General features: G+C 42.7%; 1 protein-coding gene across 2 annotated transcripts in view; it reads right to left on the bottom strand.

Moving 5' to 3' along the window:
* The window catches only part of AP3B1 (adaptor related protein complex 3 subunit beta 1), a 230,603-nt gene that overhangs the window by 72,188 nt on the left and 141,973 nt on the right, over positions 1-16,442 (bottom strand). For both annotated transcript variants that reach the window (XM_066602845.1, XM_066602844.1), the window contains exons 18-21: positions 13,932-14,046; positions 11,333-11,474; positions 8,065-8,218; positions 2,670-2,745 (exon numbers count right to left, since the gene is read on the bottom strand). In XM_066602845.1, coding sequence (XP_066458942.1) covers positions 2,670-2,745; positions 8,065-8,218; positions 11,333-11,474; positions 13,932-14,046 — 487 coding nt within the window. The remainder of the gene's footprint in view (positions 1-2,669; positions 2,746-8,064; positions 8,219-11,332; positions 11,475-13,931; positions 14,047-16,442) is intronic.

Below are 16,442 nucleotides of genomic sequence, written 5' to 3'. Positions count from 1 at the left end.
GCGTAAACTTACGTCCTGGGGATAGCGCGAGATCACATATGATCTCGCGCTATCCCGCAGTGGGAGCTGGCTGTCAGTCATAGCCGGCCTCCCGCAGCAACAGGATGCCCCCCCCCCCCGCTGGTAACCCCTCACCTGCCGCGATCTATGTAGATCGTGGAATGGGAGGGGTGCACAGAGGGAGTGTGCTCCCTCTGTGAAGTTGCCGGGCTCTCGCGATATAACACTCGCGTCCTGTATTGCCATAGCCTGTGATCGCTGTATAAGCTATAAGGCATGGCAGGGCAGTAGCCTTGGCTCACCATCAGAGCCACAGGCTTTTTCTCTTTTATTTTATTTTCATTTTGATTTGGTATCGCCGTGCTTTTTATTAAGCTAGGAATAGTAACAAACGTTGCTCATTAGGATTAGGGCTAATTATCATAGGCCACTGCGAATGAGCTTAGATAGTACTTAGTGAGAAGTCCATTCATTTATCAATTAAACTCCACTAATCCAGTAGTGAGTTTACTTGTACTATCTATCCCTCCATTTGCGCAATTCGGGTTTAACCAAAACCCTTGTGACATACCGTCCTTTACAATTGCGCACCCAGTATCTTTTTCGATACCTCATCAATTTATACTGACAGGGATGAATCCTATCATAGTTCATTGCCCAGAAGCTTACAGGGTCAATGATTTATAGCTCCTGATGAACTGCTGGCAATCACCGCAGGGAAACGCGTAGAACCATCACATCTCTGAAGTGATTCTATTGAATCTAGCATCGATTCACATCGAAAATTGATGCTAGTTTAAATATGGATTTCAAGAGCTGCTACATACCTGATGGGACAAAATCCAATACTGCATCAATTAATACAGACAATTGATGCTAATATAGGACTGAATATAAGAGGTTCACGGACTTTGATATTATTTGTTCTGGGAAACTATATGCCGTCTCAGATCCAGTCCCATATAAACTGCCATTCCGACACTGTGTTCTCATCTTCACCAGTGTACGGACACTGATGCATAGTATCGGACAATCAGGCATCACTGTCATAATACATCTTTGGCCTTACTGATAGTGACTCACGACCATCTAGTTCTTACAGTCACCACGTATTATCAGTGGCTCTGACAGTGACTAACTAATCTATATTTGTCTCCTTGTCACTAAATGTTTTTTGTTTGTTTGTTGGCCCACATCTATGTTTTTTAAGAAAGGACTTCAATAAAAGGTTAAATTTTAATTTTTAGTCTATATCTGCGAAGGGCTTTTATATAAATTTAATATAGACGTACTGCTGCCTCTGCGAATGCCATGCCTTATCACAGCGATCATCAGTGCAGTGTTGTAAGTCCCCCAGGGGGACACAAATTGATAATAAAAATGAACAAAAAAGAAAAATGTAAAAGAAAAAAAAAAGTTAAAAAATCCTTTTTTTAATGCTTTTTCCTCATATTAACATAAAAAAGGTTAAAAAAAATTAAAACCCCACATATTTGGTATTGTTGCGTCCGTAATGACGTGTACAATAAGTTGCACATGCTTTTGACTGTGCCCGGAAAAAAGCGTTAAAAAAATGCTAAAACACTGAGGCAAAATGCTAATTTTTAGCATTTTGCCTCCCTAAAAACGCAATAAAAGTGATCAAAAAAGACGTATGTACCCCAAAATGGTACCAATAAAAATTACAGCTCGTCTCGCGAAAAATAAGCCCTCACAGAGCTCCGTACATAAAAAAATAAAAAAAGTTACAGGACTTTGAATGCAGCAATTTAGAAGAAAAAAAAAGGATTTCCAAAAAAAGGGTTTTTATTTCAGAAAAGTGGAAAAACCTAAAAAAAGTAAGAATTTTGGTATCGTAACCGCACCGACCCACTGAAAAAATGGATTGTGTCATTAATGCTGCATAATTAACGCTGTTAAAAAAAAAATCTATGGCAGAATTGATGCGTTTTCTCTCCCTGTTATCATTAAAAAATAATAAGTTTTAAAATATAGTCAATGTACCCAAAAGTGGCACCGATAAAAACTACAGTTTGTCACGCAAAAAACAAGCCCTTAACGGAAAAATAAAAAAGTTATGACTTTTGAAAAATAGAGAAGAAAATCCACCAAAATTCGTTGCGGCCTTAAGCCCAAAATAGGCCGTGTCCTTAAGGGGTTAATAAGATTTGTCTATTTTTCAGATATAGATTAATCTTTTACAGAAGCATTATATACATCAGGTTTATTCCTATGATTTCAGACAGTGTTAAAGGTTTAATTAAACCAACATGGTGATGCCCATTTTTTCCATTGGTTCAAGTCATGGTTGAATATAGTGGTGTTGGGTCTTACAAGTGTATGCCATGAATCCTTGTTTATGCTTTGACTATGTTACCACTCCTATTTTTACAGTTCTATGCCTTTTTAATGAATCTGGAATAAATTTGGTATTCGGACTTGCGTATTGCTGGATACTCCTATCCTTTGCCTTGTATGGTGCCCGGCTGGGGGAGAGTCGGAGCACCGGAGGCTCATCAAGCAGCTGGATGGAGGTTTTCATTGTTGTGTTGCTGTCTAACCTGCCTAGGCAAGGCTGTAATGCAAGCAAAAACTATGCAAACACAAAAAAGGTGCAATCTGTACAATGTACAATCAGATTGAGAGACGTCCAAAGCAAAAATACTTACAATCGTCGAGGTCTAGAAGGGATACGTCTTTTTTCCTGGCAGCTTTTTTTTCTTTGGCAGGTTTAACTTCAGCTTTCTGTTAATTGAAAAACAGTTCTGTTACAAATGACATAATTGTGCAAGTCACTCAAATGTGTATCAACAAAAAAAAATTTGAGAACAGACCTGGCAATGACTGGACCTCACAGAAAGCTTGCTACATAGCTGATCAAGGGATGACCCGTTTTTAGGAATCGAAAATACCGGGAAGTAAAGGGACATGTTTTACACTGGTGACTAACCAGGTAAGGAGTTAACGATGAGTCACATGACAGTTGTGCAACAATTGCAGGATACCACAATAGTCATGTTATTAAGGTTTCCAAATTCTGAGAGTGGTTTGTATTGAGTTCAAGTGCTTGGCCATCCCCGGAAGTCACTCTGAAATGAATGGAGCAGCAGCCAGCATGTGTGACCGATTCTCAATTCGTTTCTAGACACTTTGGATCCCTGATGTTGGGATCTGTTAGGAGATCCCAGTAATTAGACCCCACTAATCCACAAGTTATTGCTTGTCCTGTGGATACAGGATAACTTGCTCTGTGGGATAACCCCTTTAAAAGAAAATTCTCCCCATGTCAATAAAAGAGTGCATGGCGCATGCGCGCGGCTCGCTACTGGTGTGCCGAGCACATCCGGCGGGCCGAAGAAAGAAGATCCGGCCGCGACAGAGGGCTGATCCGCAGCGTCCGGACAGGTAAGTAATTCTTCTTTGTAGGCCTTATGTCCGCGGGAAAGGAGGGACCCGCTGCGGGATTCTGCATGAAGAATCCGCGACGGGCCTGATTTTCTCCGTGGACATGAGGCCTAAGGACACATAGCTGACTTGCTACAGATTTTCAACACATGAAGAAATCTGCAGCATTTGGTGCAGACTCTGATACAGAGCAGCAGAAGACTTCAGCTTTTCAATCTAATTTTAATACAAGGGATAAAATCTGTTTCAGATCCAAAATCTGAACCAAATGATGCGGATTTGTGGCGGGTTTTCTCTGTTGTGGAAAATCTGTCACGTGACAGCACTCATTAATAAAGAGGATGTAATGCTCCGTCATTCAACATCTTTTGGTAGTGCAGTCATAATAAAATTGTGGGTTTCCAAAATAGTAGGGCACCCAATAAGGGCTAATGCCCACGGACGGATTTCTGCCGCGTTTCACGGCATATTCTAATTGCTGCGGAAAAGCGAGTGGCTTGACTACAATGGAAGCCGGCCGTCATGCGATACTTCTGCTGTGAGCACATTGAAGTATCGAATGATTACGCGTCACTGCCGGCACGTCATGCGCTGCACTGCGCATGCGCGCCGGCTCGCCGTGCTGGACACACGCAGCGGATCCAGAGAGGCGAGTATGAGTTCTTTGGGGAGCGCCGTGGCAGACTCCACTGTAATATTCCGCTAGCGGAGTCCGACACGGCTGTTGGCATGATGCCTTAGGGTGCAATCTATTAGTCTTGTACACTACATCAATACGCTAGAATGTAAGACGTCTCAGGCGCCGTTCACACGGCTTTGCCACATGTACACGGTTGAACAATATATGGCAAAGGTGTCGTTTTGCCGTATGTAAAGTCTCCATTCCTCTCCCTTCCTTTTTTAAACTGTATTGAATAGCGCACCCAACTACACTATACAATACAGAGGCAACCCACAAAAATCCCAACTTTATACACAGAGATTTTGGTTTTCTATTTTTAATAATCTAATTAGGGCTGGGAAACAAATCAAATTTAATTAAAAACCCATTTTGGTGGAGCTAATATCAGGCTGAGGGGAAGTGGGGTGTGCAGGATGTTGAGGAGCAGGGCTGTGATGATAGAGGGGAAGACCATATATGGCAGGTGTGTGTATAGAACATGGAGGGGGCTGGAATAACTGCAGGGTGTGGAACTCTCAAAAGGGGTATTCCAGCCAAAGTTTTTATCACCTGTCCACTGGAAACATCAGATGGAGGCGATTGCTGCTAAAGAGGTGATCCATGGGTTATTAATAGACATGAGCGAGCATACTCGTTAAGGCGATTTACGAGAGAGAGAGAGAGAGAGAGAGAGAGCATCGCCTTTTTTTGAGTACATGCTGGCTCGTCCCTGAAGATTCGGGGGGGCCGCGGGGGGTACGGGAGGGAATCGGGAGAGAGAGATCTCACTCTCCACTCTGCTCCCCTCTGACGAGCCAGCATGTACTCAAAAAAAGACCCTCTCTCTCTCTCGTAAATCGCCTTAACGAGTATGCTCGCTCATCTCTAGTTATTAACTATGAAGGGTTCACTTATTTTTCCTCTTTGCACTGTCCAGGTTCACTCAATGTGCTTAATAACAGACATGAATGGTACAACATGGTGTGTTATTAGTTAGATTGTTATCGGTGTCACAATTATAGACAAACACAATCATACCATATTTTATTAGTAATCATTGCAGAAATCCAGGTAGTTCCAAAGGGTTCACTTACTTTCTCCTGCAACTGTATATGCACATATAAACGTATGTAAATTGAGCAGCGTGTAAAACTATCAGACACGTTACCTATCATCCAACAAAGCATCGGTGGAAGGAAAGTCGAAGATGAAATGCAAGCGAAACGTTACCCAAATAGTGGTATTTTGAAGATAATGTCTCATTTAAAGCTCCTCAATAGATTGACGTTCATTGCACTGTAGAAAGCAATGTGGGTCTAAGAGGAGATGTTAAGGGTACATTGCATCTAGATTTACCCATTTACAATTCATCTTGTTAATAGAGACAGAAGCTGGATAAAGCATATAGCAGATGAAGCAGGAGATTGAGGATTTCTCTTGCTCAATGCATAATTCATAGCCTCTGACTGCAAAGTGTGTAAAATGAGAATTTCACACCACTGCAAGAGCTGCGAAGCCGCACAGAAAGGCACATGAATTGCAGTTTACTGGCAGGATTTTACCTTCGCTTCCAAAATATTTGTGTGTTATGCATCATTTAAAAATCACATCCTCTAACTGATAGCCCAATGTTACCTTGTATTGGCTCCTAAAAAGTTACCATTCCGATACGACTTACTTATTTAGGTCATTTAAGTAAAGGCTTCAGAAAGCTTTATAAAGAGTCAGGAATATTTTAATGTGCATTTCCCCGGTCTCTTATCCTATAAGAGCTGAAGCCTGGCTTTAAACTTTATTGGCAGATTTCCCTAGATTGTGTGCATATGCCTTTGGTACAAACGCAGAACTGCAGATGCAACAACATAAAAATGGTGGCAATGAAGCAAGATATTTCGTATCCTTAAGATAATAGTATTTGGAATTTAACCCTTTGCAATCCAAGTTTGGATTCAGGGTTTCCTAGGGGGCTCTCTCTTTCTGCCATTATACAATGGCGCCATCTGCTGGCTAGAGCCAGTACTGTGGTATGGGACATGCGGGAGAGGCCCCCCCGACAACAGAGCGGCCAGTAATATACAGTAAGAATACACTGCCGGATGTCTTTCGACGTCGGAAGCTGTGCAGCCTTCAATCAGAATGTCTTTAGATGTCAGACAGTGGATTGGAAAGGGTTAAATGGGTATTCGCACCACAGCCAATAATGGCTCAGATGAAAATAGGCATCTGGTAGCCACCGGTACCTGGGATTATGGAGACTGATGAACTGGTTGTTTTACGCCATTTTTTGTAACTTCCACGGAGGTAAAAAGGAGGAAAGAAACTAAGTGCCAGAATGAGCTGTGGAAACAGTGTAGCAAGCTGTGGTATGCAGTTTACACAACCTCCATTGACTTCTCAGGCAGTGGAGGTGAACTGGGTCCAGGGGCAGTTTTTGATATTGATGCAGGTCCTTCTCTGAGACGGGTACCTAGCAGAAATTTATAGCATTTGCCATAAATATCTGGGATGGAAGTACTCATTTAAAAAGGTGTTGCCTAGGATTTCAGGGATTTTTTTTTCCATTGATGACCTATCCTCTGTAGGATAGGTAGATGATGAGTGGAGGGGTTCACCGCTTGGGATGCCCGCTGATCAGCAGATCGTGCTGTCCATACTGCAGTGGCCTGGCTTGGTAGTGCAAGCACAATTCCAATTCAATGGCAGCTGCAGCATAGATAGTGCAATCTATTTTCTGCTCTGTCCCTACTGACAGCTGCGCCAGGAATCAGCTGATCACAGGGATCTTGTGCGCCGGACCCCTTTCAATCATCTATTGATAACATATCCTGAGGATAAGTTATCGATTGAAGAAAAATCTTTGAAGTCTCAGACAACCCCTTTAACAGTCAAGGAATTTACACCACCTCTGCATAAAATTCTCAATTTTGGGTAAGCAAGAAATTGCCAGCAAGGTACACTCTAGACAACTGTAACTAGCAAGTAGGACAATATTTACTATGGGCATTGTTGTTCCCTCTAAGGTAGGCAATCCAAAATCATATCATCACCCAAACAATTAGCCATACATACCTGGACTCATGGCTCATTTACACGCAACGATAATCACTCAAAATTTGTTCAACTGAACGAATTTGAGTGATAATTATAATTGTTCAGTGTAAATGCACAGAAATCGCTCACTTTTCAGTCACACTTTGTTAAAGGGGTTGTCCCGCGGAAGCAAGTGGGGTTATACACTTCTGTATGGCTCATATTTAATGCCCGATGTATATTACAAAGTGCATTAATATGGCCATACAGAAGTTATATACTTACCCCCTCCGGTGCTGGCGTCCCCGTCTCCATGGCGCCGACTAACGCTGTCTTCTCCTTCCATTAGACGCGCTTGCGCTGTGCGGTCTTCTGCTTTGTTCAATGGAGCCGCTCCGGCGTGCTCGCGCCGGAGAGCTGGTCTGTGCATGCGCAGAAGACATGTGCAGCGCGAGCATGCCGGATCGGCCCCATTCAACAGAACAGTAGACCGCACAGCGCAAACGCGTCTAATGGAAGGAGAAGACAGCGTTAGTCGGCGCCATGGAGACGGGGACGCCAGCACCGGAGGGGGTAAGTATATAACTTCTGTATGGCTCATATTTAATGCCCGATGTATATTACAAAGTGCATTAATATGGCCATACAGAAGTGCTTAACCCCACTTGCTGCCGCGGGACAACCCCTTTAAGCTGACTTTTTAGTCAGCTTATATAACATCACTGGATCGCTGGCTTCTCATCCTTTGTAAATATAGAGAAGCCCGCGATCCAGCGGTTAAGTCTTTCTGGATAAACGCTGTGCATGAGCGCTGACGGCCTTAGCGGTGACATCAGCGCTCGTGCAGTCGTTTAAATGACCGTCGGCCCGTGTAAAAGGGCCATAAGTCAGATCCTCACAGAATTGTACCACATTATGTTTGCCTCAAGTCATACTACAGTCAGGGAAATGTCTAGGTAATGTCTCACCTTAGATTTGGCCACGTTTCTAGGTGCCTCCGGCTCCGATTCACTGTCCTCTCCGGATTCTGATGAAGAGTCAGACTCAGAACTTTCTTTGGAGGATGAAGAGCTAGAACTGTCACTCTGCAGACTGTTTCCATTCTTTTCATCTTCAGATTCACTTTACAAAAGGGGAATGAATCAGATCAATTACTCTTGCTCATATATTTATATAGGCTTCTCTATCAAATACTGCCATTAGTCTTGCTAATTATTTATAAGTATATCTTTAGAGTCTGGGGCTACATGAAGACTACAAATCAAGAGCAAATCACCTCTGAGAACAATAGGGGTGAAAGGCTGCAAATAACCTTGTGACCGCTGCAAAACCTCCATCACATCCCATTATAGCCATGATCTTCAGGCTTTACCCACCAACAACCATCAATTAACATTTTTACAGCAGCTGTTAAGAGGCCTTATACGACAGTGCCACCGTTTAATGCGGTTCTGCCCCTGGGTAGAGTGGGTGCTTAACTGTCTAATGACACCTGAGCTCTTATGCCAGCGGCTAGGATTGGCAATATCTCTGATCCCAGCCGTTTAATCCCTTACATTTTAGCAGGTTTACAGGAGGGAGCAGGCTCACTTTGTAACTCCATACATACCCACATGATACAATTGTAGGGTGCTGATGGGTTGCCATAGCAGACAGTGGCCAGACCTGCCACGTTTGAAGAACTATCAGGCTCTGGTGGAGGCAAGCCCCAAAAGGATGCCTGCGAGTTTTGCAATGACAGGCCCACTATACTACACTATAGAAGCATTGCAATGTATTATAGAAACAACTGTGTAGTAGCAGTTTCCCTGTAACTGAGTTGTCCCACCATAGTTATCTATTACCCATTTACAGGGATCTAACTACTACACCTTTCTGCAATCACAAGTCTCCACTTTGAATGGAGCAGTCTTACAGAGATAGCCAAGCGCTGCACACTGCTGCAGTCACTAGAGAGGGGTTGGGATCGTGAAAATGATGCATCCAGAGGGTCCCGGTTGTCTGATGACCCCCAGCGATCAATCACTTGTCACCTATCCTCTGCAGAGACCTTGTGGCTATATTTGTAAAGGTTTGGCTGACAAATGTATTTTCCGTGGTGCAGATTCTTTCACATCTTGATTGACGAACATAATTAATATCATGTTGTCTCACTAGAATTAATGGTACATAATAAAAGTAACAGTAAAGTCCATCACTTCCATACATCACTGCCGGATGTGAAAGCTCTGCAGCAGACTTTACAGTGACAATCTCCTAACATACTCTGGTTGCTTACTACCTATAGAGCTTCATGCTTAGCTAACGAGAAAAACCATATTGGGGGTAAGCAGCGTTTCGGTTTTGCGGCGATGAAAAGCCTGTAATAATTTAACCTACAGATTTCATTTGTTCTGTGTGGGAGTAACAATATAAATCACTTTTAAAATCATTAAATCCTGACTTAAATTAATAAAGTCATAATTAGGGCATTATGCTGTGTTTGTTATGGAAGTGGCAGGGCGAGTTGCTTTAATTACTGTCTGTAATAAAAGGAGCAGCGTGCGTACTATACCCCAATCAGGGCTGTCAGCCACGACGAAGAGAAACTGCAAACTCATCAGCTGAGCTGACAGCAGGTTACAGAGCAAAGGGTGATCATGTCTGTATGGGTAGTCCCAAGTAGGCTACCCTATACCCATTTAACTTTAGCGGACCCATGCCGGATTCTATACTAAGGATATACATCTTGTAAGACGCACCGTATATGTTTAACACCTGAAGATGGTATGGAAGTTTCAAATGTTGCTGTCTTAAGACATGCAAATTTCCTAGCACTAAGTGGCACTCTACATGTTTTACAACTTTTTCCCATAGAACACTATGTAACAATTTAGTCATTGCAGGCACTGAAGCCCCGTAATCCCAGGGTGCTTTGCCATGCATGTTACAATCTTGCAATGTGAGCTCATAGATATACTGTATCAGAGTAGACCTATGTAAGTATATGCTCTTGCTGAGCAGGAGATGGATGGGGTGATCATATGGGTTCACTGTGTGACTATTATAGCTATGTGTAAAACTGTACCTACAGCTATGTTATTTGTCAACTCCGTAACTGTACAGAACTGGCACCCATTACAGAGGACATGAAAGCTCTTGATAGGCACTGTGCAGACTGTATTCAAGCCTACATCACATGTATCCATAGGGCTCCACTCATCCCACAGAGGCCAAAAAAGTGTTCTTTTGCTTCTGACATACTGGTATACAACAGTATACCTTTTTACCAGCTATTTTAGAATACAGACTGCCCTTTCGAGTACAGTGAACCAGAACAAGAAAGTACACTGCATAGCAAATTTGTTCTTCACACTATGGCCAATATACACTGAATGGCGCTATGTGACTATGCAGTGGCACACATCAGGAGGGGTTCCTGAATGCACCTCCAACAAGAGGCTTAGATGTGCTTGCACAGGTCCTAATTCATTCATCCCACCCTGCAGCATTGGGGATGTGTGCCAGGTCAAAAATGAGCCTTAATAGGCAGTTAGACTTTTTTGTTGGAACATTGCTAAATTCCATTAAAAAAGTCACTTTAATATGGCATTGTAGTGGATATAGGGGGTAAAGACTTCTAGTTTGAGGAGGTCCTAACAGTTACTAGCTCACCCCCAAATTAATCCTAGTCTTCCGCACTGGAGACACTTAGATATGATTTTTTTTTTTAACTCTTGCACAGAAGTGTTGAAACTAATGTCCTTGAAGACAGCTGTTACATACCATCTCAGGTTGTGTACACATCTACGCCAAGATTTTGGTTTATAATGGAAACCATGACAAGAGGTCGTATCTGTTGCATAACGAACACCACTGCTTCTGATGGACCCAAATAACTTACAACGAGGTCTGTCGAGTTCTATAGTAGATGTCCGTTGCTTTGATGGAAATATGCAAGCCACACTACTTTTCTCATCAAATCTGTTAGAATCTGTGAGGGAGCCTTCATAGTAGATGTGAATCAAACCTTAGATGTCATGTAAGTGGTCATTTAACTTCTGTAAGTTGTATGAAGCCATAGTAGGGTACCCATAGACTCCCATGGAACCGTAACATGCCATAGAAGCATTGCTAGAGGGGAAAGCACCACATAGGACCATATAGCTCAACAACATGAGTTATTTAAACAATGAAGGGATAAGCTATGCCAGCACATTTTCGCAATCGAACAATTCCTAGTTACAGAGGACTTACCTCTCATTTCTGTCTTTCTTCCCTTTCTTTGGGTATTTTTCACGGCTTGACTTGTCCCCTTCACTTGAAGAGCTTGATTCACTTTCCTCGCTGTTACTATCCTCCTGGTCATCACTATCCTCCTCACTACTAGATTCTTCACCTAGCAAATAAGCATCACATGAAAGAACTTTACACAAGACATAACTAAGTTTGGATAAAGCAGAGGTGCCCAACTCCAGTCCTCAGGACCCCCAGCAGGTCATGCTTTCTGGATTTCCTCAGTATTACAAAGGAACTCCTTGTTCCTTGATTACATTCCTTTTGTTCTGCCAACAGGGCTGACAGTTGAGACAATGCAATCAGTTGTTCTCAGCAGTCCCTGGGCAGAACACAGCATGCGGTCCTGCTCATCAGCTGTTCAGCCAAAATGATGGTTTTCAAGCAGAACTGAAAACAGTTGTTCGGCAGAAAACTAAAAGATGGGCACATTTATACACAACGATTATCGCTCAAAAGATGGCTTTTGAGAGATAATCGTTGTGTCTAAATGGGCCTTTATTAGTAATTGGCTATTTTATGGCATAAGCAAAATAATATCTGTACATAACTATAAGGGTGGCCATTCACAAAGCTACAAGCAGATCCCCACTGACTGTTGGGTGGCATCTGCTGTCAGCAGAGATTCACCTGCATTTGGGATGGAGATCTGCTGCATGTACGGGCAACCTAAAATTGAGGTACTGACATCTGCATCAGTCTTTGTTAAAAAGAAAAAAGTTTAGTACTGTGTTGGCCAGTACAACAAAATGTGATTGTTCTCAGTAAGAGAAACCAAGTAATCTTGTAAATATGATACCTTTTAATGACCAACAAAAAGACAATGTTATAGCGAGCTTTCCAACCTACTTAGAGTTCTTCCTCAAGCTTAATGTAATAGATCCGAAGCAGCATGCGCGTGCGCGTGTGTGTGCGTGTGTGCGCGCGTGTGTGTGTGTGTGTGTGTGTGTGTGTGTGTGTGTGTGTATACACACACAGCTTCGGATCTATTCCATTAAGCCTGATTAAGAACCCCAAGTAGGTTGGAAAGCTCACTATAACATCATGTCTTTTTGTTAGCCTTTAAAGGACACCATATCTACAATTAATCAGACAATTATTGTGTAAGATGACTCCGAAGTAAACCTCCTGCAGACCATACTACAGATATAAAGATTTATTGTGCACCCAAAAAATGCACAAAAGAAAAAATATTGGGGAAGGGGGGCCTTCTCTCATCAACCACCGATAACACACTGCGGTAGTTGGCAAGAGAGCTTGCATTGTAAATAGAGCAAACTCGGGCTCCACTCTTCTGATTGCTCAGTGCGCAATGACTGACTAATCACGGCAATCGCTAGGGCAGGACTACTGTGATTAATCCCCCTGCGGTAAGTAGTGAAAAGGTGCTAACTATTGCCACCACGACAACACTTTCTACATAGAATGCAAGTTTACAAGTTTAGCCCAAAACGTAAACTTATGTCCTGTGGCGTTTAGGAGAAATGGAAGAATATATTGATAAATGAGAAATCTTCCAACAAAAGCTAACCAAGCACCATTGTGCTGTCTGCTGCACTCCTCAATAACGGAGCCCATTTGTGCTCAGACATATTTTCCATGTGCAATTAATTAAACTATGAATATTTAAATTGTAGGCTCAACATTTTGGGATAACTAACTATATAGTATACTGTTATTGGGATTGAAGCTTCAGTGTCCTGTATTTAGCACAATAGTCATAGATTGCCTCAATTATACATTTTTAATTTGCTATTCCACCAGCAGTGAGATTACTGCAAAGTGATTCAGGTGTTTTCCAGCAGCATAATATTGAAAACCCCTTTCACAGGATATGTTAACACTATCAGATCAGAGGGGGTCTGACACCTGCCATCTCCACTGGAGTTGTAGTGGAAGACTCGCAGCACTGTTCAGTTCCAGAGGATCACAATAGTACTGCAGCTATCTGCCATTCACAACAATGGGAGAACTGCGGTACCACTCTGTGCCACTGCACAACAGACAGTGTTGTAAGTATTTGTGCACGCCAGGACCAGAAGAAGCCTGATTAGAGAGGGTGTCAGGTGTCGGAGCCACCACCGATCTAATACTGATGACCTATCTTTTAGACAGGTCATCAATATTGTACTACTGGAGAAAACCCCTCTAAAGCTACCAGCTTCTGCACAGTGCCCCAACAGCAAAGCTCAATAGGGTAAAGCAGTTCTTCAGTTTCTACTGACACTAAGTCTACTTTCACCTGCACCTATTTTTATATGTGAATTCACATATAAAAACTTTGGAATGGAGTAAATGCTGCACATTTTCATACCCCATATCAGCTGCCCGGCTTTTGCACGGAAGACAAAGAGCTGCATGCAGCACCTTTCCTCCAGGATTTTTAGCCGGATCTGACGGAATCTCTGACCGGAGGTTCCGATGCAGATGTGAAACCGGCCTCGCTCTCTTAAGATAAAGTTCGTTTTCTGTTAGAACCAGGGTGTGGGAGGGGCAGTCCCAGTGTGATATCATCTCTATGAAGGTTTAGACCTAAGGAGAAACACAACTACTGATTTACCGCTGCTTGCTGCAGACTCATCGTCCTCTTCATCCTCCTCTTCTGAAGAGTAAAACTTATCGGCAGCCTCCTTCTCTTTCTTAGGCTTTCCAAGTGATGTAGTCCATGTTTTAGTCTATGGTAGAGAGAAGCACAGTCATCTCATAGGATGTAGTGTTAAATCAATGCAACTTGATTGCCAATCTCAATACAGTGTAACTGGACCATTTAGGTGCATGTCTGAGCTCATGAGAAAAACTATGGTGGAACTAGATCCAGGGACAAAGGTTTAGCAAACTGTATATGAACATGATATCTACTCATTTATGGTTGACAAGAAAAGATAGTTCACATGAGAATAAAAACTAATTTACTTTTTCCTATTTGACACAGTCAATATTTAAAGTGATTCTCCAGTTTCCGGTCAGGATTTGGTCCTGGGGTCAGAGTAGGTATATTATCTGCAGCTCTTCTCAGTTGTGCATCCAATCTGCTGGTTACAGGCCTTTGTTTTGGCCATCCAAGATGGTCATAGCAGTTTTCCAACTACCTAATGCACACTTCTCTCTGATTGTCCAGTGCTGATCACATGACCAGCTCTGGCCAATCAGAGAACAGGTACAGTGCTTTGGTAGTCTAACATTACCAATGTACTCAGGGGATTAGGTAGTCTGAAGATTGCGTCGGCCATCTTATACAGCTGACAACAGGGCCAGCAACCAGAGGATCAGAGGGATGGTAGAGAACAACAACAACAACTGCAAAGAATATTACCCCTGCCACCAGCATTTTGTCCCAAAACCAGAGGGTCACTGAGTACATGTGACAATTTTACATTTGTTGAATTACTTTTGCTTCTGAGAACAAATTATTTTAGAAAGTTTGCAAAAGTTTCTTTGGGAGGGGGTGTGCACAGAGCAGCGTGAAAAGAGCTTCGGGGTGTGAGCACGCCATCTTCACGGCTATACAGCGCAGGAACGAGGCACTCAGCGAGTATGCAAGACAGCTCCCTGAATCTCGTTCCCTCTCCTTTGAGCCCTATCACATAGTTTATCAGGTCCAAAAAGTGATGACAGGTGCCCTTTATTCTCACATTAACCCTTTCCAGTCTGCCCCAAATAAAGTGGTTCTCCCATGAGCAAATTTTACATTTACTCATGGAAGAACCACAACAGATTTTCAATTATAATCATTTAAGATCATCCACCTAATGTGTTCTTTAGCCACGTCCAGTGCAACGATTTTTATTCCTTGGCCTGCACAATAGCAAAAACCATTTCACCACTGGTGTACAAGAGAACACAAGTGGTGAAACTGAGCTACTGAACGCAGTGTGAGTACCAGCACTGGACACATTAGGTGGAGGGCGCCATAACAAGTATGTAGCAGTAGCATCCAATGGAAAAGTGATGTCAATTAAAAAATTATGGGGGACATTCATAAAGCTTTTAATGCCAGCTCGTGGTGTTAAAAAGTTGCACATTTTTGTGCAAGTGAGAATTTGGGCAAACACTTGGGACTTTTCAGGTTTTCACACCATCCTTGCCGCATTTTGTAAAAAGTAGGTGGGGCTGGTCAGGAGAGGTGTGGCCAACCAAGACCAACAGATTTCTGCATTTCCCAATGGCAGCTTCCCACCGAAAAATCAGCTGTTTTCTGGAGATGCCAGAAGCTGGACATGCAGCGATCAGTTGACGGTAGAAGTTGCTGCAAAATGATAGGACTGGTTTATGATAAGACAAGCTGCAAATGGCATGTTCCATTAACGCCGAAAATTTTGTTCCTGCTTTGATGACAACATACTACTCATAAAAAATATAGAAAGTAAACATGAAGAAAAAAAAGAGAAAATAATGAGCAAAAAGCAAACACCCCTCTACCCCACACACAAGACAGACATACACCTCTCCAAAACCACACATTTTTGTTGGAGGATCTATTCAGAGCCTCAGTCGCAGAGCTGATACAAACAACATGCTGCTCTATTTGTCTGGTAAAAGGTTAGGCTGCACAACCAAAGTAAGGCATACCCCTTATAGACAATAGGGTCCTATTTTTGGGCATGATCACCCAATCTTCCCTATGGGAGCTAAAAGAAAAATCACATTGCGGTCACATGTACATGCAAGTGCGCTGCGTTTTCTTTTTGCTCCCACAGAGAATAATGGGTGACTTTCATGCGAGTTTCTCATGTGTGAGAAAGTCCCAAGTGCTGCAATGCAAGTGCATTGGGTCTATGATGGAGCCACTATATCGGATGTAGAGAGCACAAATGCAAACATAGCCCAAGACATCTTACAGGCCACGTATACATTTTGCTTTGTTGTCCAATGCAAATATATTAATATGTTCATATCAGGTTTCCCCGACTACCAAGTCCAAAGGTGAGATACTACTCTAGGCATTTAAGGCTGGCTGTCCACGGGTGATATTTCATAGCGTGATCTACAACGATAAATCGTGTGCGAATCACACTTAAAGACGCCTTACATAGGATGACTATGGAAAGCGCAGCCCAATGTACACAAGCGG

This window comes from Eleutherodactylus coqui, chromosome 5 (assembly GCF_035609145.1).
Source record: "Eleutherodactylus coqui strain aEleCoq1 chromosome 5, aEleCoq1.hap1, whole genome shotgun sequence".
In the NCBI taxonomy this organism is placed as follows: domain Eukaryota; kingdom Metazoa; phylum Chordata; class Amphibia; order Anura; family Eleutherodactylidae; genus Eleutherodactylus; species Eleutherodactylus coqui.
The sequence above is the reverse complement of the archived record's forward strand: the minus strand, read 5'-3'. Positions and strand labels throughout refer to the sequence as shown.